This window comes from Amphiura filiformis, chromosome 3 (assembly GCF_039555335.1).
Source record: "Amphiura filiformis chromosome 3, Afil_fr2py, whole genome shotgun sequence".
Taxonomy (NCBI): Eukaryota; Metazoa; Echinodermata; class Ophiuroidea; order Amphilepidida; family Amphiuridae; genus Amphiura; species Amphiura filiformis.
The window spans coordinates 507,899-532,297 of NC_092630.1; the positions used below are offsets into that span (position 1 = coordinate 507,899).

Consider the following 24,399-nt stretch of genomic DNA (forward strand, 5'->3'; position numbering starts at 1 on the left):
CCTTTTTATTCCTAAAGTTAGGAGCTGTTAGGTGGTGTTTTACGGTGTTCTCCTTGAGAAATAATGGGATTTTTCAAATTCAATCATCCAGTTGCTTCCAATTGTTAACTGATTCATGTTCCCAAGCTGGCCAAGTGGTTTTGGCGGGCCGGGGGTTTTGGCACTTATATGCCGGGCTTATATGTAATCAAATGACATTCATTTGGTAATCTTGCTACCCTATTAATGGTAGTCTGTGTTACAGACCGTGTACCTATATTATCCATAGGGAGAAAAACTACTGGGAACCACACACTCTTGGAAACCATATACTCGCTTCGCGGCTCGAATTCGCTGCTTCGCCGCTCACCCCCCCCTTGATCGCGAGTCCGACACTATCTCGAGTCAGTCTTTGACAAAGACTACCCTAATGACGGGCCTAATGGGCTCCCTTTATTTAAAGTTTCATACCGAATGACCCCATTTTTATTCAGGCTGTGTACTGAATGATCCCATATTTTTGTAATTGTACATTTGACCTGAAAGCCCCCTACTTTTAACATGGCCTAGGCACATCCTGCCATTTCAGATAGGGAGTGCCCCCGGAGGCCATATCATGATATTTGAATACTACAAAACTAGCTATCCTGGTTATTAAAATATCAGTATGGGAAATATTTTGTTAACAGTTTATAACCTATACCAACTTATTATATGGTTCATTCAACCTCACATGAATCTTTACATGTTAAAGTATTACCATATCTGAGTTAGATAAATAAAAAAAAATTATAAATGAAAAAAGGATACTCAGTGAGATATTTCGATTAATAAGGGACCGATCGTTATTTACGGCAGGGGGGGAATGGGTGTTTTGGCAAAAATATCGACAACAAATTTCGCGTTCCCCCCTCGCGTCCGCTCAAAATTTTCACGTTCCCCCTTGTTTTCCCAATTTTCTCCATTGAAAATTTAACAATCCCCCCTCCTGGTTCAACTAAAAATTTCAGGTTCCCCCCTCAAGACCACAAAAAAATTTCGTGTTCCCCCCTAAATTTACCCATTCCCCCCCCCCTGCCATAAATAACGATCGCTCCCTAAATTCCTTACAATTCGCCGTACGAGAGGTAGTGATGTAACAGGAGTATTATTTAAATTGATATGATGGTGATATATCAAGGACAAAGAATCAACAATGCATACCTGAAGATCTTCAAAGACATCTACTCAGATTGCTACAACCAGGGATGTCTCATATCCCTGCTACAACCAGGGGCGGACTGGCCACTGTGGCGTTGTGGCGATCGCCACATGGGCCGCTTGGTTCTGGGCCGCTCAGGGCCGGTTGCTCAAAAAGAAGAGAAAAAGAAAGAAAAAGGAAAAGGAGAAGGGGAGAAAAAAGAGAAAGAGAGAAAAGGAAAAAGAAGAGAAAGGAAGGGAAAATAGAAGAAAAGGGGAGAGAATGGGGAAGGAGTATCTTAAGACATAGGCCCTAGGGCCTGAGGCATAGGTCCGAGAGCCGAAGGCGTAAGGCCTAAGGTATAGGCCCTAGGGCTTAAGGTATAGGCCCTAACACTAAGCTATTATAGGCCGGCCACTCGTAGGCCTACACCGTCGCGGCATCACCTACAAATGGCCTTTTGAATCAATTCTCTAGAAAGTAAACACAGCAAAAGGCCAATACTCTAGATGCGATACAGTAAAATTTTTAAATTTTAAGCCAACAGCAAAATATTGGGCTGGCTGTCAATGGAATATTGGTATTTCATTGCGGCTGCGGAATGAGGCTAGGGCCGGTATGGGCATTTGGTATCAGGAGAAAGAAAGGAAAAGAGAAGAAAGGTGGGGGATCATTGAGGGGATGAGTAATATAAGGGCCTACACAGTGTGCCCGCTGTTTGTCTGCATAGTGATAGGGCCTAAGGCCTATAGAAATAGGGGCTGATAGGCCTACAAGCACTCGACTTTCGAAGTGACGGGGATGTGCGGACATGTTTGAAACTATACATGCTATAGGGGTCTTTTGGTGAGAGCTTCGACGCCATATAACCAAGGGGTCATTTAGTAAGGAGGCCTCAAAAGGGGGTTCTTTCAGTGAGACTGGGACAAAACTTGGGTTAAAATATAAAAGTTGACAAATTGTTGATAATTGTTTTTCAAAAGTCATCAAAATGGGATTTTTTTGAGAAACAATGGTGAAAGACTACCAGAAATTTGTCAAAATTCTTTACAAAGGGAGGTCTTTTTGTGACAGGAAAAGGAAAAACAGGGGTCATTGAGTGATGAGTTCAGTAATTCAGTAAAATAAAAAATTAAAAAGTGGTCATTGAGTGAGAGGGAGTTGAAAAATGGGGTTAATGTGGGTTGTGGCTGCACTGCACTGCACGCACATCGCTTCACTCATTTTAGTGAGTGCCCCCTCCCGGCCTTTGGCCCTTTTGGACCACCATCAGCTGTAAAATCTAGCACGGCTAGACCATCATTCGAAAACCTCTGGCCTGGGGTGCTCCTTGTAATGCAGGGATTACATTACATAATACTTACAGCCACATTACTCAGTTCAATACTCAAACCAATTTCTTTGCCTTTTGATGTTTCAACTTATAGGCATAGATCCCGGGGATGGGGATAAATCCCCCAATATTTTAAAAGGGGATGGTCCATACAAGCCCCCCCCCCCATGATGACACCTGTAGGCCTATGTGAGTTTCTGACCAAATCAATCTCATATTTGGCCATTTTAGCCTAAAAAGTGTCAATTTTTTCGCGCTTCGCGCGAATTTATTCCATTGCATCATCACCAGTTTAGCTTCAATATGCCAAAAATGTATGTGCGCTTCGCGCGCATTTGTACAATAAACTTATAATGTCGCCAAAAGGTGCTATTTCAAGAATATTTTTCCAACCCCAATGTCAAAAACAAATCTACGCCACTGTGGAGTTTTATAGCTTTTTATCTATGAAATGATCAATGCAATTTTTGCCAAAGCTCACTACCATTCGCTAGATGCTGTGAACTACCAAGTCGCAATAGTTTTAAAAATTTGCTATTAACCTTTACCCAGTAGGCCTAAACAATTTTTAGCATTTGTCTTTTAATGATTGAATATACTCACGATATGATAACACAGTTCTGCAAAGATGTAATTCTATATGTGTGCAAATGACTCAAAACATAAAACATGCACACTACTTATAAATTGAATAACTGTTGGTTTGATCTTGATTATTGCAAGTGAGTGACAATGGATAAAGAATATTTCAAGTCTGTACAAATGGAATTTGGCTTCAGAAATCGTTGTCAAATCCGGGCTTCCTGACCCCCTAGAATAGCTAAAACCCTTAGTTGTCCGGGGGCTTCGCCCCCTGGACCCCCACCACGGGCTTTGCCCCTGGACCCTACCAGGGGCCCTTACGCGGGCCCCTGGACCCCATGCGCTAGTCGCTACGCTCGCTTCGCTCGCTGCGCTCTATTTGAGTAATAGGGCCGGTCTTGATAAATTTGCCACGGCCGCCTAAAACCGCCAGTCCGCCCCTGGCTACAACACAGTCAAAATGCACAAAGACAGTGACAGAATTATGATAAAGAAGGGCGTGCGTCAGGGGGACACTATCTCACCGAAGCTTTTTACAGCCACCCTAGAAGGAATTTTCAAAACACTCGACTGGAGCAAGAAAGGAATCAACATAAACGGAGAGCACATGAGCCACTTACGCTTTGCAGATGACATTGTCACAATATCAAGCAACTTAAATGAACTTGAGACAATGCTGCAAGAGTTGGATGAGGCAAGCAGGGTAACCGGATTAAAAATGAATATGAAGAAAACAAAGGTCATGAAAGGATTAGAAACAGTCCCAAAGACAGTGAAAGTAAAAGGGGTTGAAATTGAGCAGGTCGAGGAATATGTATATCTTGGACAACGCTTCTCTCTTCGAGACAAAAACCAAGACTCTGAAATTCGAAGGAGAATTAAAGCCGGGTGGCAAGCTTTTGGAAGATACAGCACCATCATGAAAGGCAATCTTCCAATATGCCTTAAACGAAAGGTATACAACCAATGCATCCTCCCAGCTATTTCATATGGGGCAGAATCATGGACCTTAACATCAAAAATGGAAAGAAAACTAGCAGCAGCCCAGCACAACATGGAGAGAAGTATATTAAACATCACCTACAAGGACAGGAAAACAAACAAATGGATCAGGGAGCAGACCCAAGTTCAAGACATCTTGGAAACAAAGGCGGCGGAACCGGGGGGGCCAGGGGGGCCAATGGCCCCTCCACTTTTTTGACTGGGGGCCTGGCCCCCCCACTTTTAACCCATAATGTGCCATGTGTAACATGTCTGAGTGAACATAAATAATCAAATCTCTATTCTATACCCTCAACATGCTTAAGAAAGTGTAAAAATGATGCACAAAATGGCTTCAATTGGACCTTCATTTTGCAAAATTTTCCAACTCCCCTGTGTTAATATACAGTGTGTAGGCTTATGGATAAAACAAAATCCCCTTTTCGCTTCTGCTTTGGACACCCAACACTAAAAGCAATAATTTATACAATAATCATAGTGAAAACTTATCCACGAATGGCTTCAATTTGGGCCTTCATTTGACCCATTTTCGGTTTTTTCAAACTAAAATTGTTCACAATGATAGTGCCAGAATAGTCCACCAAATGGCTTCAATTGGGCCTTCAATTTGCAAAAGTTTCTCACTTCTCAGGGGGCACATCCCCTCAGACATTTCTGCGTCGCGCAAACGCGACAGGGTGAAGCCGCTTGCGGCCATTATTTTTTTTTTACATCACCCTGACTGGCCCCCCACTTTCAAAATCGTTCCGCCGCCCCTGCTTGGAAACCATCAAAAGCAGAAAATGGACCTGGGCTGGCCATATCAGCCGCAGACAAGACAATCGTTGGAGTTCAACACTCACACATTGGACACCTAATATGGGAGGAAGCGAAATAGAGGACGCCAACGGAAGCGATGGAGGGACGAGCTGCAAAACTACTGGGGAGAAGTGAACTGGTACCAACAAGCACAAAACAGAGACACATGGAGACATCATGCTGAGGCCTTCATCCTGCAGTGGATTGATAATGGCTGAAAAAGTAAGTAAGTAAGATGGTGATATTTCTTTTCCGCAGTACCGATAATAATGATGATTTTAAACAAAAGCAACAGCACAAAGTAAAAATATGCTGTGATCTCCCGGTACAGGAAAATTGATTGTACAGGGTGTCCCAGAAAAAATTACCGGGCGAATGAATTTGGACGTAAGTCGAGAAATAGACATCAGAATCCAAAAATCAAAATTATGGGGGGGCAAAAATATTTTGATAGGCCAAAAAGGGGTAGCATATTTTAAAGTCATGGGGGAAATAAATTTTTGAAGCTTTTTGATAGGCCTATCTCACCAATTTAGGCGGAGTGCGTCCCGTCGTCCGGGTTTTCGTAAAAAGGAGGAGGAGGGGCCTTTTACAACATGCCTGAAAAAAGGAGGAGGCGTTTTGATATTATTGTATTGTTCTGGTGGGTAGACCCCCTCTAAGGCAAAGAAAAAAAGTTGTTTGCTTGTCCTCGTCCGACCGACCATCTCGGCAGTCCCGACCGTAGAACTTTTGTTCTTCTTTTTTAAGTTTTTTTTTTACATTTTCCCAAGAAAGTCATGAACTTTTCGTCTGAAAAACTGAAAATATAACAGAAATGTTGTAAAATACCATGTCCTGCATGTTTCCCCTGCACCATGCAGTTCTCCATGGCTGAGAGGGTTTCGAGTTTCGTATTATTAATATCAGCATCTTCATTTATTTAAAAGTAAAATATTGTTGAACTTAAAAATGCACTATTTTAAGTCTGCCAGACATGTAGGCCTACATGCCAAATAAGGTAGGGTTTACCTTGATTTTGTCTTTGGTGCAAATACTTTGGTCATTGAGTGTTTTACATACAAACAAGTACTTCACATTGTACTTTTGGTACTTGAAAAAATGATATAAGAAAAAAAAAGAAAAAAAAACTTTTCCCGACCGACCGACCCAACTTCTGAAAGTGATCTATGGACAAGCAAGCAAGTTTATTATTATTATTATTTTTTTTTTTTTGCCTAAATGATTACAGAACCTTCAAGAAGTGTTTCTTGTATAGCAAGACTATAGAAAGCATCTCTACTACTTCTGCAAAAGTTATAACTGAATTTATAAAAAAATATATATAAAATAAAATTGAAGCGGCCTCAGAAAAGGAAACGGATGGTGACCCCGGGTGGTGACGTAAAATATGTTTTATTTTTTACCTGGCCTTATGAAAAGTACTAGTAGAACATGCTAGCAGCATAGACAGTAGCAGATATCATACACATGCATTTTAAACCGGTGTCATATGTCAGCCTGCAAAGCCAAGTGTAAGATCACAAGATATTGTACTATACAGTGAGCATGGTGAGGTTATAACAATAATTACTCCGTAGGTATAGAGAGAAGGTCAGGGGTCTCGTCTTGAGTCGAGTCAGCGTGATGACAAAAATACATGTATACCACTAGTATAAATTCAACAGTAATACAATACCGCGCGGCGAGCGAGTAAAGAATGACTGAGAAACGATCCGTCGGAGCGTAATAATTTTGTATCTGAAAATGAATAAATCTAAATATTTCACTGAAGAAAAACTGAGTTTTCTTGAGATGCTTGAGGTGGATTTCATCACGACTTTGTGACCAAGGGAATAGCATGACAAAGGAATGCATGCTTTAATACTACCAGACCAGGGAGTAAAACATCATGGCGCTGATGAAGAAAGTGTTATTGCCTTTATGTGTGCTGATTTTAACCTTTATGATATGTGTGTATATTCCGTCCAGTACAACAAGCATCATTACAATAACTTCTCCAAAAGCAATGCCCCCGCGTAATAGGTAGGTATTTAAACCTTTTGTTAGTCTTGTAAATATCACTTATTATTGTATGGTTTTTGATTTTTATATAAATTGTTTGTTGGTTTGTTTTATATGGGGTCATCCTCTCATTGTGTTCGTTTTTAGGCCACAGGGAACAAAATATCATTCAAAATTTTACCACTTTTGAATAACGGAGTGTTCATAAACACATTGGTAGGTAGGGGGTTAGGCAAAAATTAAATGGAGGGGGTCAATAAAGTTTTATATCTCAAAAAAGGGTTTGCTTCTTATAGAGGGAGGTCAAAAGTTTTTAAAAGAAAATATCGCTAAAATAAAAAAATCATGGTGTTTCAAAACAACAGTAAAAACACACAAGATGATGACTAGAAACAGTAAAATAAATTTTATTTTATCGATGCTATTATTAACATAATCAAATCAGTGCTTTTACTATCTTCAATAATTGAAATCAAAGTTTTGTCTACAGACATGGAATTTGTTAAGGGAACTGTTTTGAGCGTTTCGACAGTATTTTTTGTGGGACATGAGAGCACCTCAGACCTATCGAATTGCATTCTGAATACGAAGCATGTCTTTCTGATATCAAATAATTTTCATTTTTGAAAATCACAATATAATACAAATTTTATGACAAATTATACAAGATATGGATTTTTTTCCCAAAAAGACCTAATTTTTTTTGGTGTTTTGGGAAAAAAATCCATATCTCCCGGGGGGGTCACTCCCATTGTGGTCTGTACACCATCCGCGATAATGAAAACGCGTAAAAAGGGTCGTTTTTCGTGGGTAGGCACGATCCGCGAGTATCGCGTTTAGGGTGTCAAAAACATTAAAAATTGGAAAAAAGGGTAGCAAAATTGCAATTTCTAAATACGCGGAAATGAAATTTAGGGTATGAAATTTGATGTTAGGAATGAAATCCCTGTTTAGGGTGTCGTTTTAGCCAAGGGTTAAATCCTTGTTTAGGGTGCTTTTCAAAAGTTGATTATCGCGGATGGTGTACAGGCCACAATGGGAGTGACCCCCCCGGGCCATATCTTCAATACGAAAGGTCAAAATTTTCAATTGATCGTCGGCTTTTCATCCCACCTACATACACTTTAAGTATAAATCATCAGATTTCTAAAGTTTACTTCAAGTACTGTTAAATATCAAAAATATCAATTTTAATGATTTGCCATAAAATGTGTATTAAATTGCGAATTTCAAAAAATCAAAATTATTTGATATCAGAATGACATTCTTCGTATTCAGAATGCAATTCGATATGTCTGATGTGCTCTGATGTCCCAAAATAAATACTGTCCAAACGTTCATACCCCAGCCCTTAAGGCCACGGAACAAAATATCATGCACAATTTTACCACTTTTGAATATTAAACGGAGTGTTCATAAACACACTGGTAGGGGGTTAGGCAAAATGGAGGGGGTCAATAAAGTTTTATATCTCAAAAAAAGGGTTTGCTTCTTATAGAGGGAGGTCAAAAGTTTTTAAAAGAAAATATCGCTAAAATAAAAAATCATGGTGTTTCAAAACAACAGTAAAAACACACAAGATGATGACTAGAAACAGTAAAATAAATTTTATTTTATCGATGCTATTTACATAATCAAATCAGTGCTTTTACTATCTTCAATAATTGAAATCAAAGTCTACAGACATGGAATTTGTTAAAGTCAGAGTAGAAATCACAAAATGAGTCTACATTAAAATATAAACAAGTCTCAAGCGTTCAAAATTTTGAGTATGTGCCCAAATGCTCTCAATTTCCCTTTTTTGGGTTACTTATATTGGTTAATATAATATAAGAATGGTCTTTCTTGGCTTCCTGGTTGAAAATCGCCTGAAAATAGAAACAAAAATGTGAGGAATGAGCAATTTAGGAGTCAATGCCGAGCATGGTCTTTCATCGATCGCTCCGTTTTTGGTAAAATTCAGGTTTTTTAAGGAGCTGCGCTGTCCAAAATCAGGGGTCTATCTATCCGGGGGAGCATACATGTATACCCGTACGGTCATTTGTGGTAAGTGCCACCCACGGGGTCCAAGCATTTTCAACAGTTCATGGTCCGGTTAACGTTTCGGTTGACAACTAAAATGGATATCCCGGGATGGATATGGGCTATATATACCAACAATAAAGTATTAGGCATGTTAAACACGTTTGTTATTCAAGACCAGGAGCCAAATTGTATATACCGATAAATACATTCATTCCTGCAGCAGTTTCCCTTCCAGCATAATGAGCATGTGACCGTACACGACGAATGAGCCGTAAATTCCTCCCCCGGTCAATTTTGTTTTATTTCGTGTTTACAAAATATATATCATATATAAGCTTTAAAATGGTATATATCATTTGACTTCAAACGATATCCAGAAGCGGGGTTGTGGTTTGTTGAACTTTGCTCCTTCCACAAAATGGTAGCTTCTTTCGTTTCTACATGTGTCTCTTTTTCCACATTGCTGGTAACAGTGGCGTAGCTGCCGGGGGGGGAGCAATTGCCCCCTGGCAAAGATTGCCTGTTTGGGCCCCCGCCCCCCAGCGCAAGAAAAAAGGGAGAGGTGGGAATATATCAAAATGTGTTGCTTTTTATAAGGCGCTAGCGCCTATAATCCTTTTTATTATTTTTTTTTTTGCTCTTCACTTTTTCAAACCACCGGAAAAAAATTGGGTCAACCTTTTGAGGAAGGGGCGGCAAAATTTTTTTTTGTTTGGTGGATTTGGGCCCCCGCCCCATACAGGCTTGCCCCCCACCCCCTGGAAAAAATCCCAGCTACGCCACTGGCTGGTAATAAATATCAAATAGAGGTTCACGAATGTCCTCTCATTGTTAATTGTTGGTAGACAAAATATAATGCTTTGTAACCCACCACTTGAACAGGATTTAGCCAAAAACACGTTATTATATATTTTCGAATCTTATTTTTTTCCAATCGTAATTTTGACCATCAAATTTCTAGATTTTATGGCAAGATGGACAATTGTCCATAAAGTGAAGTGGACAATTGTCCATTTGGCCATAAAATCATGATTGAAAAATAATAAGATTCGAAAATATATAATAACGTGTTCAAAGCAAACAAAGACCAGAGCTATTAAGAATTCTATAGACATCTAAGATAGAAGCTTATTATCCTCTTCAACAATAGGATTTTTGATTGGTTTAAACTTTAAAAGAGATACATGTCGCTGCAAATTGAGGTAGGCCTACCTATAAATACGACATTCATACACATTTTACACTGTAACTCAGAATACAATTTGGGACATTTACGGCTCATTCGTGATGTACGGACACAGTACGGTCACATATTATATAGTTATCTTCACATGTATGCATCACAGCTGTGCATCCCAGTCTACGGTGTTAAGCATCCCTGTAGTTTGAACAATTTAATAATCCTAAAATGAAACAAATATTAAAAGAACTTGACACGTTTGTTTACGTCTAGCCTCTCCCCTAATGATGAGTCTAGTCAAAATATTTCAACTTCACAAGTCATAAAAAACCATAAATGTAGGCCTACTATGATATGAAAGTGGTTAAGTGTATCAACGCTTGTGTCCGCAGTTACCCAGTATAGGACGGCCCCGGTTAGCATGCAGAGGGTGATTTTTCAATGTGTGTGTCTCCAGTTGGTCCCCAGTAAGAGTTGTATGGTGTTTTCTCAGTGCGCGTCCCCGGTTTTATAGGCGGTGGGGCGGGTGTGTGTTTAAAATTCATGGGTCTTTCGGAGCTTCGCGGGGTCTTTCCGGGGAGCATACCCGTATGGTCATTTGTGTTAAGTACCCCCCGCATTAAGATGTGAAATTGTTGGAATAGGATCAGAGGCTTCGGAAGATTTTAAATAGTAGGCCTAATTGTGTGCTTAATAGTGCCTGGCCCAATTATTGGGGGCCAATGCTACTTTTCCATAACCACCAAATCTTCAAGGCCCCCTAAATGTACTGTAAACGTAACGGTATTATCTCGGGGGTATTGTTTACAACGGTTGGAGCATATTTCATGAGCACTGACATGCTTGTGGCATTAACCCTAACACTGGACCCTGCTTTTTGATATCGGAAGTCAAAGAAGATCCGAAAAAGTCAAGAAGAAGAAGAATTTTTGACTTGGCACCCCCGGGATTCGAACCTTTGAACCCCCGCATGCCAACCACACGATCACGGACCGTTAGCTGCACGGGTTATTGCTGCCCGGCCAGCAATTCCGTGAGCACATAACACTTAGGGGGATTGCGTCATCACAGACCCTGGGATTCATGCATGCGCAGAATTTGTCATCGTAAGATTTTGTACGATTTTTGGGTGTTAGGGTTAACATAGGCTCTAATCTGGAAAAATACATCTTAATTAAGTTCAAGTTGGAGCCAGCGTGGGTTGGAGCACACAACTTCCCCCATCGCTGTTCCCTTGGTATGTACCATGTTGAATGTGTCTATTTCTTGGGTCTATGTGGTCAATTATGAATTCAGCTTCAAGAAAAATGTTACAAGTTGGAGGAGACTTTTGTGAAGGGTAATTTGCAGGTGTCACAGGTGTGTATCTAGCCCTCCTCCTCCTACACAGTGTCATCGCCCCGATATCTTCATGGCAGAAATCGCCATGGTAGGTTGAACCCACAGGCACGCAGGGCCATTTTGTTCCGACCTGTTATAGTTTTGAGACGCATAATGGGCCGAGGGACATCCGACTAAGGCTATTGACAATAGGTCATCTGCTTTTAGACTGCCTCCATGAGTGGCCTACGCTGCGCTATAGTTCGGCACATATAAAATCAGAATTTTTGTCAGTTTTTGAGCTCAAGACGCACGGTTCTTTCTCAATACGCAAGCTAACGACTACCATATCCTTTCAACACATATATTCAAGTGCAAGCAAAAAAATATGGCTTCTTTAGAATAAAAAAATTACGGGAGATATTCATCATTTTCTATCCCGGTGTCCAAAGATTTATCGTCTGAATATCAAATCGTGCATAACACATTCATGTGTATCGATCCTGTGTATTGATTTTAGTGTCTCTGCTGTACAAAGTAATTATTAACCAGGCGCTGCGGTGTGTCCTACAAGTACTACTACAGTGAATCAATATCTGCGGGTTGACTGATGATATCTAGTATGGCTTTAGAGTGGAAGTGATTTATAGTTTGCCTATTAATAGTAAAATCACCATGGAGACATGAAACGAATAAGTCGAAATACACACAATTATCTCATGAAAGCCATTAGCATGATCAGGATCTATGGGAAAAAACACCAAACAAGATATTTCCATGGCCGTTATCATGGTTATTACCCAAACCTTCGATACAACACCTGGTGAGACAAATCGTCTGAACATCCACCAAGGTTAGAGTGCATTAAAAAGTATCAGTGGTATTGACCAATTCAATTAGAGATGGCTCTGTGGCAAAAAGATGTTAAACAAGTCCATTAGCTATTTTTAGTATGATTGTCTGTGATATATTTTGGTGGAGTTATATCTCAATTCTTTACAAAGCATCAGAATCTTGCAAATGCTTCTTGCCCATCTTATTTAATTGACGAGAGACCATCTATAAGCGGCCCATACACGTTCAAATTATTGATCAATATCAAAGACCCTTGATACAAGAGTGGATACAAGATCTACCATTGTACACGCACAATGGTAGATTTTGTATCCACTCCTGCATCTAGGGTCCGCAATATTGATCAATAACATTGATCGTGTATGGACCGCATGCTGCACAGATTGTGGTTCTAACAATCCCTGCTGTCTATTAATGAGACCTGTACACGATCAAGTTGATTGATCAATATCAAAGATTCTAAGTACAAGAGTGGATACAAAATCTGCCATTGTGCATTGTACACAGGAACAGTAATAGTGATTTTATTGTCCAATCGTCAATAAAATCAAACTAGATTAGATCTCTTCAATAATAATATTGAAGAGTATTATGTTGTATCCAGTCCTGCATCTACATGTAGGATCCCCTAAATTGATCAATCAAATTGATCGTGTATTGGCCGCATAACTTGCAAATAAACAATACAAGTAGTGATTGGCTGTACAGCCCCAAAAAAAGGTGATGTTTCAAAAAGCTTAGGGTACCAGCTGAATTGAAGCAGCTAATCCTCCTGAGCATTTTGACACCTTTAAAAAAAAATCGGTTGAAAAATGAGAGAGTGCCGGCCCAAAAACTACGCATAAAGGGGGATTTCTTGGGACCCCCCCCCCTGTTTTCCACTATTTTGACAATTATGGTCGCTAAAAGGTAAAGCGCCCTCGCAGCCTAATTTTGCTCAAAACCGTTAATTTTATGGACATGTAAAAGTTTCATTTGACACAAAGTGCATAAATGACCTTCCTGGACCTAAAACTATGTAAGTAGATGGCCATGCGTTTTGTGTTGGGCCAGTAAATAGGTGGAGATGTTACATGCGCGCGACATTTTAGGGTTCATCTTTTTAATTTTCTCAGTTAATATGCAGCCTATGTAGTTAATTTTGGTGTCAAATTAAAGCTTGTGATGAGACCAATACAGTAAACCTTAAAAAAGTTGTAAAAAGTTATTAACATTTGAATAATTTGCATCTAATTAGCATAATGTGTGGGGTGGAGGAGGATCAGGAGGAGCAAATTTAATAAAAGTGACCCCCAGGGTCATATGATGCAAGAGGTCCATTTCTTTTTCACATTTTACAATTCACTTTAAACTGCATACTATAACACCATACAATCATATTCCAGGTAATTTAATTTGCTTTGAGAAGCAATTTTGCATATTAATTATTATATTTTCCGTTCGGGTTACACATTGAAGTCAATGGGAAAATATGCCTTGAAAGAGGCTGGCGCAAAATCATTTTAATTTTGTTGAACCCTATGATGATATGTATTTAAAGCTCTGAATGAGAGGAATTCAAAATATGGAACTTTTAAATATAATGTGGGGTGAAGCTAACTTTTTTTTTTTAATTTGTCAAATTTTACATTTTTTCCCTAAAATATTTGGTATTTTCAGTTTCATAACTCCTTAGTGTTACACCCTGTACCATTTGAAAGTGCATTTTTGGATTCCTTGGTTCATTTGCAGCCAGAAAATGTATACTTTTATATATGTTAGGTATAATATGTGAAAGATATTCATATCTAAACGAAAAAACATGCCATTTTCATCACACGAAAACATGTAACGCATTACCGGCCCAACTCAAAACGCATGGCCAGATACCAAAAATGCATTACATAATCCTTAAGGGATATAGAATGAGCGTTTTGAGCGTTTCGACAGTATTTTTTGTGGGACATGAGAGCACATCAGACGTATCGAATTGCATTCTGAATACGAAGAATGTCTTTCTGATATCAAATTATTTTCATTTTTTGAAATTCACTGTATAGGCCTAATACAAATTTTATGACAAATTATAAAAAGTTGATATTTTTCACATTTTTGATATATAACAGTCCTCGAAGTAAATTTTATAAATTTAATGATATATTCTTAAAGTGAATGTAGCTGGGAGGAAAAGCCGACGATCAATTGAAAATTTCGACCTTTCATATTGAAGATATAGATTTTTTTTCCAAAAAGACCTAATTTTGTTTGGTGTTTTGGGGAAAAAAATCCATATCTTCAATAAGAAAGGTCAAAATTTTCAATTGATCGTCGGCTTTTCATCCCACCTACATACACTTTAAGTATAAATCATCAGATTTGTAAAGTTTACTTCGAGTACTGTTAAATATCAAAAATATCAATTTTTAATGATTTGCCATAAAATGTGTATACATTGCGAATTTCAAAAATCAAAATTATTTGATATCAGAAGGACATTCTTCGTATTCAGAATGCAATTCGATATGTCTCATGTGCTCTAATGTCATACTGCAGTTACTGTCCGTTTTCCTATACACAATATATACAGTGCTCTCACCATTGACGCGCGACCTTTACAAATAGTGTATGTTAGAAGGATAGGCATTTGCCTAGTTAACATCATTATGTGAAAAATAACCGGCCAATATTTAAAGTATTCTCCAAACTTCTAGCAAATATATTTCTCTAACATGAGTATGACCTAAAATTACAGCTAGGTTAGATGTTCAGAAATAGTCGCACTTTGGTCAAATAGGCATAGCTAGCTCATAGCTAGCCAACTCCCCGTGTTAATTGAATGGAGATTTGACCGAAAATATTGGTAACGGACCGCTCACTTCTGAAAGATGCCACACAAAAAAACGGTACAAGCTACATTTAAAGTATTCTATGAAATTCTAGAAAATATAGTTTTGTGTCCTAAATTTTTAGCTAATTTAGGTGTTTGAAAGTATTCGCACTTTTGTGTTTTAGGAAGGATATGTAAACGACAGATAACACCAAAAATATGAAGAAATTATTTCCAAACCGTGTTAAGTCAACAATCATTATGTTGCTCATTTTCAAGAATGCTGGTTAACAATAAGCAGACCATTGTCTCCTTTCGTGAACAAAGGCCCACATACCATTGTTACCTTGCGTTTCCTTTATAATCGGTTACCCAACTGAAACTATAATACCAGCTCATTGCGATACCGCACAGCTAAAACAGACACATGTGCACAATAAATTAAGCAAGTTTGCAAAGTATACGATTTGTAGAATGAACTTTAATAGCTTTTAATGGTGTTTAAGTCCTGCAAAGGTCGTGATGAATTCTACTGTAGACATGACTGCATCATGTCCCACAATAAATACTGTCCAAACGTTCATACCCCTTCCCTTAATGTAATAAAATTCCCTTAAAACTAGAAAATAAAGGTAAAATCTGCCCCCCCCCCCTTGTGTGTCGTTATTTGGGCGGCACTGTCTCAATTTTTTGGCCGATGTCAATAAAATTGGTGTCAAATTACTCGGAACAAGAAGCTGCATCAAATAAGCTGGTACCCTAAGCTGTTTGCAACTACACCCTTTATACAGCCTATCACTAATACAAGCTACTCTGTATGTTAGTATTAAATCATATGTTTTTTTAATTAAAACAATCAGGCATGTCAACCTGAATTACCATCTAAACTCGGGTGTCTATAAAACTAAGACCTAAGATCTAAGCCCGGGGGGGGTCACTCCCATTGTGGTCTGTACACCATCCGCGATAATGAAAACGCGTAAAAAGGGTCGTTTTTCGTGGGTAGGCACGATCCGCGAGTATCGCGTTTAGGGTGTCAAAAACATGAAAAATTGGAAAAAAGGGTAGCAAAATTGCAATTTCTAAATACGCGGAAATGAAATTTAGGGTATGAAATTTGATGTTAGGAATGAAATCCCTGTTTAGGGTGTCGTTTTAGCCAAGGGTTAAATCCTTGTTTAGGGTGCTTTTCAAAAGTTGATTATCGCGGATGGTGTACAGGCCACAATGGGAGTGACCCCCCGGGGATCTAAGACCCAAAAACTAAGACCCAAAAACTAAGACCTGAAACGGGTGTCTATAAAACTAAGACCTAAGATCTAAGACCCAAAAACTAAGACCCAAAAACTAAGACCTGAAAACTAACCTTGAAAACTAAGACCTAAAAACTAAGACCTAAAAGCTAAGACCTGAAAACTAAGACCTAAAAACTAAGACCTGAAAACTAAGACCTGAAAACTAAGACCTGAAAACTAAGACCTAAATACTAAGACCTAAATACTAAGACCTAAAAACTAAGACCTAAAAGCTAAGACCTGAAAACTAAGACCTGAAAACTAAGACCTAAATACTAAGACCTAAAAACTAAGACCTAAAAGCTAAGACCTAAAAACTAAGACCTAAAAACTAAGACCTGACACAATCAGCATGCTCTTTTTATCAATTTTATACCAATTAACAAAATATCAAAATATAGGCCTATAGCTATTGTTGTTGAAACAGCTATAGCCACAGACATACCAGGATCAGGGTTGCACAGCACCGGGTTGCACTTCCGTGGGAGGATATAATAGTATACTGATTCATCTCTGTGCTGCTGTATTATCTGTGATTTATATGTAGTGAGCAGTAGTACACATGGTACATGCTTGTTAAAATCATAGACTGTAATGTTAAAATGTACAAGGTTATACAATTATTACTCAGGGAAGGGTCAGGGACATTGGTAGTGCATGATGATGTAATGTTATTGTCAGCAGTTAGGGGCTGTGCAATAATTATGAGCCCCCGGGGTAAAATTTCGAACGGCTCGCCAAAATTGCTTGCCCCCTCTCGGCCTGCCAAAAATTTTTCCCCTCCCTCTTGAACATGACATATTTTTGGGATCCCAAATTCCAAACTTTAAATGGTCTAGATGTATGTTGCGAGCGCAGCGAGCAGGAAAATTTGCATATTTAAGCGTTTCCGTACCTTTTTACTAAGCCTTTTTAGAGCGTTTTATTAAAAAGGCGCCCCATGAATGCGTGCCAAAAATCGCTTGGGGGGATTGCTTGCCCCCCCCCCTTTCGGCTCGCCAAAAATTTCTTGCCCTCCCCCCAATTTTACCCTCCCCTCAGGGCTCATAATTATTGCACAGCCCCTTATTATGGTCAGAATCACAGGGTCAGAATGATGGGGATAAAACACATGTGGGCATGGTGAGACACAATTTCTTTTGCTTGTTTGTTTGTTTTATTTCTTCAAAACCTAGGACACTCAATCAGTTGAAAACATATCTGTTCTTCCTTTAGGCCAAGGGATCACTATGAAGGCAGGATAAATCAATATTTTTGGGTGGATTGCTTTTAGCAGGATGATCGCAGTTTATCACCATTTAGCAAAATCAGCGGGGCAAGGGTAAACCCTGACTTGGGCCTGCAATGATAGCTATAGCTTTGCTCCAAAGCAGACCTATTTTTCATCCAATTGAAAGAAAAAATGAAAAACCATGACATATGCCCTCTGACACTATAGAAAGACCGGCTGAGGATGGGACAACAAAAATTCAGAAGACAGTAAGGAAGGAAGAAAAGGGGGAAAAGAGAAACAAAATTAAGAGGAAGGAAACATCTTCACACCAAAATTCAATCACGCACATTATCCCAATAAAGGTTTTAGTCATTTCCAAGCAAACACAAAACGGAATTCCTGCATATCAATACACTGCCGAGCACAGTGAATATCACAATTGGGTCTTTTAGTTTTAAAGGTCTTAGTTTTTGGGTCTTAGTTTTTGAGTCTTAGTTTTTGGGTCTTAGTTTTTGGGTCTTAGTTTTAGGGTCTTAGTTTTGGGGTCTTAGTTTTGGGGTCTTAGTTTTGGGGTCTTAGATCTTAGTTTTACAGGTCCTAAGAATTTGTACATCATGAATGGGGTCTTAGATCTTAGGTCTTTGGTCTTAGGTCTTAGTTTTATAGACACCCTCTAAACTCGGCTATATAATATTTTCAATCGTTTTTCTGAGAAGAAAGTATTTTGTTGAGTTGTCATTGACGCAGAAATGTGATCTTGTTTATCTCAAAATAAAAACAATGAAATAAGTCAATGGATATTAAACAATGATATATTTGATATTATAAATGTCAACAGTTCCAACAAGTCTCAGTGTCTATAGACACTCACAGACATCATGTTGTTGCGTATTGTAGCCCGAATGAAATCGCTATAGAAACCAAGGACCAGGTGAAAATGACCTGTCGCAGTGAACTTCATGTAACCTGTTTAAACAAAACCAAAGCACTGAAAAAAAAACCACAATAAATTAAAAGTCTATGCATAGTGAAACGGAGAGCCAAAATGCGATTTCAGATTTTTGGCCTGTTTTTAAGCTTACCTCCTGTGTGTTTGCCTATTGCAGAAATACGAAAATTTAGCTCTTGTCAAATTCATATTTAGAGAAAAGTCACGATGCTCACGTGTTCGTGGTAGTTTTTGATTGTTATTATGAATTTAAAAATGATTGCATGGCTCTGCACAAGGTTTATTTTTGTAAATATTTGGTTTTGTTTACCTGCCGATCGTCAGTTTTTGCCGAGTGTTGAAAATACGGCATTGAAAATTTGTCATGTCGTGCGTGCGAAATTGGCCTCAAATTTCACTATTTCCGCTATTTAAGCTTATATTGTACAGAGATCTTATAATATTGTGTAAATAATCTTGTCAGGAACAAAATAAGGTATTACATACCGTCTACGAGTAAATATGCAGGACAAAATTCAGGCTTTTCTTGTGTCGTTTACCCGGTTGTTTACAGAATTTTGGATTTGCCATTTTGAAAGTTCCCGGCCATCAGTCGTAAACAAGTTTTCCTAAAATTGTAAATTTCCTTACAAACGACTTTTGTTGATCAAACTTTGGATTATTTAAGATGTAATTGTTTAAGAATGAAGAATTTTAAGATATTTTTGAGTATTTTAATGTTTTACATGGTCAAAAGGGGTCATCAGTTTGATTCCTGATTTAAAAACACTTTAGCAATTGTTCTAGTTATTAAATTGTTGATTTCGTCATGTTCAAATCTTTTCGAAAGTGAGCGCCTGACGCGGAGTGACTGCGCGATATCCATAGTAACGGAGCTTACGCTTTGAACGCAGCCGCCAAAAGGTTCCATGAACGCGTTCAGGAGAGTATAAAAGGCCGTGCACGACGCAAAATCTTCAGATTGCTTGGTGGACAATAGTCCACCCAAACCTTCACTCAGTTTGAAGGTAAGCACCGCCAACCAAAGCAAAAACGCCCTACTCTGGAGCTCAGATTGAGCTAGGGGCAGCTTGGCTACCACAATAGTGGCACTGGCGACACCAGGGTGGTTTATGCACTCCGGTGATTTGGCCTAGCGCCTATGCCTAATTTGGGCAAGTGACTTGCCACACACATGCACAAGTCCAATGGAAATTATGCACTGTATTTTGTGTGCATTCATTGTTGCATAGCAAGTTCGCATTTGGTGTATAGGCATGGATACTCTGAAGTAGGCCTAGGCCTTGGCCTAGCCTACGACTATGTCATGTGATGAGAGATTCTGTTGATTAAATTGTATTTTTATGCTTCTCGATTATTCAAGCAGATAGTATATACTTTTCGGCAGCATTTATTGGTAATTTATTTAGATTTAAAAGAGATAAATAAGGAAATATCGTCATGATCAACAACAGAGATTGTGTATTTACCAGTGTTTACATGTATTTATGAATTGTGATGTGTTAAGACAAATATGAAAGCAAAATAACAATACAAGATATAACAAAAGAAGCAAATATAAAACAGAATTGTTAAGTCTCATTTTTACCTGTTACTTCTCCTTTCATGCATCACTGATTCAACATATCTTGGGGAGAATTCTAGTCTTTGATACTACGCTACCACTTGTATGTTTAGAAGGCTAGTCTTCTCCATCAGTCGTTTACAAAAGTATTAGGGGCAAGCTCGGTCCCGTTACAATACATATGGATACCACATAAATTGATATCACGAATGTAACGTTACACTCCACAATCCACATAACCACCCTGTCATTGTAAAATTGAGAATTGAATAATATTTTCATAGATACCAATACATTAGACAAATATTAGTCTACTATATAATATTTAACACTCCAAAGTTTGTGGGAAGTTCAATTTGCTAAGTTGGCTGCTTTATAACCCCGCCTGACGTTATTCACTTTTTTAGTGCTTGAAAATTAAAAGATTGTATCAAAAATCTTCTTTTTGTGGCGCCCTCTACGGAGGCGCGCCACTATATAGGCATCACTTTGTGAAAAGCTTCTAATTTCACTCTTGCTAGATTGACTTCGCAATTGTTTTGCTAAAATTATGCCCAGCTCAGAAATAAAACCACAATTTGCTTGGATTTTATTTTATTATTGTTTTCTGATATGCACGGGATAAAATGGTGAGCGTATATTCTTTGTTTAAAATACAAAATTATGATTTATAAAAACACCAAATAAATCCTGACTTTTGTATGCGTTCAACCAGTTTACCGTGTGCCTTAGAACCCGATAGACGGTGACATTTGACCATACACTAGGATCCACAACATGCTCATCTATCATGGGAACAGTTCTTAAACCCTAATACATTTGTACATTCATCCTTTGTACACAAACTCATACTCTGCAACTTGAGGTCAAATTTTGCACTATGATTATGTAATTGAGGTTATTGGACTATGCCATTGGGATGAGACTCTTGTGGTCCATAGTGATAAGATCAATTAACCTGATTAAACTGATGGCTTTTGTTTGCTAATTACCATAGAATCTAGCTACTACCTCCATGATTGGATTAAGTAAATAACTAAATCCTGTTATCTACCCAGCAATGTTTGCTTATCTTAATAATTGTAACAAACTGTAGTGTAATAAATAAGACAGAAAAGGCAAACAGACAGAAATTTAGAGTTTTAAATTAGAGAGTTGACAGGAAGTTGTAAGAGTTAAATTGTTATGGATATGATTGGTGTAAGCGCAAAATGTTGAATGTCAGATCAAAGTCATCCGAGGTGAATTAAGTAATGTCAATCACAAATTGTTACAGGTCATTTGAGGTGGACTACGTTTATATTTGGATTGTCAGAACACCTTCCCCAATTAAACACATTTCTCTTGCATTTGATCATCTTCTACTCTTCACTAGAAATATCATTATAATACCAAATCTACACACCATGGAATTCACCATATCACGTCCAAGTTCACATTGGGCGCCACATTCCTTTTTAAAGGAATTTTTATTATTTTTATTTTGTTTTGTACAGATAAGCCTATAGTTTAGCTAATTTGACTGCTATACCGTATTGTATTGCCCCGCCTGACGTAATTCACTGTTAATATTTTAAAATTAACATAATTGTACTCTCTTTTTCATTCTCTTTATTTTGTATAGACCATATAGAGCCAGAATGCCTTCACAAGACACCAACACCTCAGATGACCGAGGTTCTTTTGTCAGAAGCTTGGATTCATCTCATACAACTCGGCCTAAACAACCACCACGTGTCTTATCTGAAAGAGACGAAATTATTGCAAATAAACAGAACAGTACGTTAACAACGAGTGACATGGTGACGAAACAAATGGCTGCAAGACAGTACGAAAATAAGAGAACTGAAATTATGGACACGGTTAAAACTGAATCAGAAACATCCACAACGTCTAAGCATGTTATTAGCAATGTTTTGATGAATGGAGACGAAGGAGCGTATGCGCAAACGGCACGTGAAGTAACAAACGACACTGCAATACAACAGGATGTTTATAATAAAGAAGAGTTTGGTGTCGATGATGTACACAGTAAAATATATAATATATCTCAGGACGAAGTGAAAAGTAACGACGAGTCTTTAAGGCAATTAAATGCAACCAACGGAAGCATAGCAGTCACTTCTTGGGTAAACCAAGCAACAAGTATACTCAGTACTGGAAACGACAGTTCTAACGAAAATTGCAAGCCTATCACTAAAATCGTATTTCTAAAAACTCATAAAACGGGCAGTACTACAATGGCCTCGATATTTGAAAGGTTTGGATATCGCCGAAATTTGATGTTTGCTCTTCCACGATCAAAACATTATTTTTCATTTAGTAGTTTCTTCTCTAGAAAGGGCGTGGTTCCTTTACCACAAGTGCTTGCTATATCTCATCCACACTTTGATATACTTGACAATCATGCCGTGTACTATCGGCCAGAGATGGAAAAAACAGTGCCTAATGCAACCTATATCACAATTTTACGTGATCCCGTAACCCAACTAGAATCTTCCTTTGGTTATTTTGAAATGGCTAAAGGCATGGGAATAAGCAAACATCCTAATCCGTTGGAAATGTTCATGCAAAACCCGCATTCCTATTATGATAATGATACCATCAAGTACAATATGAAAGCGCGTAGTAGAAATGGTCAACTTTATGATTTGGGATTTATCAATACGAAACTTTTCGACAATACAAATGCAATTCTTAAGAAAATTGATTCCCTTGATAAGGAATTTCATTTAGTTTTGATCACTGAATACTTCGATGAATCGTTGATTTTGATGAAAAAACAACTATGTTGGAGTTTTGATGATATTATCTATATATCTAACGGAATACGCAGTAAAAGTCATCGATTTACAATTTCTGATAAGTTAAAAACGAAAATACGTCAGTGGAACGCCGGTGATGTTTTACTTTATAATCACTTTAACAGAACTTTGTGGCAGAAAATCAAAGATTACGGACCAACTTTTCAAGCGGATTTAGAAGAATTTAGACGTTTAGAAAAAGAAGCCTTAAATAGATGTGTAGACACAAAGACACTTGACAGACATGATAAAAGAGAAGATAAGTTTATACTTAATCCAGAGCATTCGGGAAAATACTGTCAGGATTTGTTACGCGCAGATGTGCCTTACACTGCTTTACTAAGAAAGAAGATGAGAGAAATTAGCATTCGTGCTGTAGAAAAGATTTCTCTTCGTCGTAGTCAAGTAAATAACAGACAGAAGAGAAGAATGAGGAAGCCGATGAGCTCAAAAATAATGAAAAGGTGATGATGGGATGACTTTTTAGTGCGGAAAAACCATGTTTTTTCGCGATTTTGTTGAACATCATTTTGTGTTTACGGGCTCATAACATAAGTTTGTCATGTTGAATTTGTATATTAAATGTAGGCTTTTCCGTAGTTCACTTGTCCGTCTTGCATAGTTAATTTAATTTGTAGTACTCTAGGTTATTTTATATGATATGGATGTATTATTAGCCCAGTCAAATTTATGCACCCGCCACTAATTGCAACAGAATTCTTTTCAAATGCGTCCATCTCACAAAAGCTCACGCAAAAACATATCAAACGTCCCGGAAAATCCAAGTTGTGAAAGAGTGCATAGCTAATTTGCATTAATCCAAAATTAGGCATTGTTCCACTACTTGGATTTTCGGGGACTTTTGATGTGTTATTATATTTAGTAGGCTTTTCTGAAGTGAATGGTGATTAAATTGATATGTTGCAATTTGTTAACACTTTGTTTTTCTGAATTTGCCGGGGCTTTATACATAAAATCCTTATTTTTCCACGTCCGATCTTTCAAGTGACAGTAGTTCGGCGCTAATCGGTTTTATATACTTCATTAATATATTCTTGTTCATTGATTGGTTAAAAGTGGATCACATGACCAAAAATAGTTCTACCATCAGTACTCCTATCCGTAAATAGTACCTCTAAGCCGTAAATAGTATTTTCAATGTCCCGGATGAGCCGTAAATAGTACCTCCAAGCCGTAAATAGTACTTTTGACCCCCGGTCCCCGCACTCCGCGCATCCGCGGGTATTCATGCTCGTCGAAAATTTCGCGAAATAAGGGGTGTATTCAGATGAAGAAACGCGATTCGCGAAACACACAAAAGGGGTGTTTTTCAAACCACGTGTTCGCGAAATTGAAAAAAGGGTATTTCCATCGAGCAGCCGACGCGTTTCTGCCAGAAAAGAGTATATTAGAAATATCATTCGCGTTTTAGCGAAAATAGGGTATTGTCGAAGGGCAAATAATTCGCGAAATCGCTAAAAAAGGTGTTTTCCCTAAAAACTTCGCGAAA

The 24,399-nt window shown here is 38.2% G+C and overlaps 1 protein-coding gene across 1 annotated transcript; it reads left to right on the forward strand.

Annotated features, from left to right (window-relative positions):
- The first annotated feature begins 6,524 nt into the window (after positions 1-6,524).
- On the forward strand, positions 6,525-24,107 carry LOC140147828 (uncharacterized). The gene is made up of 2 exons (XM_072169582.1): positions 6,525-6,899; positions 21,710-24,107. Exons 1-2 carry the CDS (start codon positions 6,766-6,768, stop codon positions 23,355-23,357), a joined length of 1,782 nt encoding a protein of 593 aa, XP_072025683.1. The 5' UTR covers positions 6,525-6,765; the 3' UTR covers positions 23,358-24,107.
- Positions 24,108-24,399: the final 292 nt, after the last annotated feature.

Excerpts from the sequence above, each read along its gene's own strand:
- LOC140147828 (XM_072169582.1), top strand. The coding sequence starts at position 6,766 with ATGGCGCTGATGAAGAAAGTGTTATTGCCTTTATGTGTGCTGATTTTA. Across the intron at positions 6,900-21,709 it reads GCAATGCCCCCGCGTAATAG|ACCATATAGAGCCAGAATGC; the intron begins GTAGGTATTTAA and ends TATTTTGTATAG.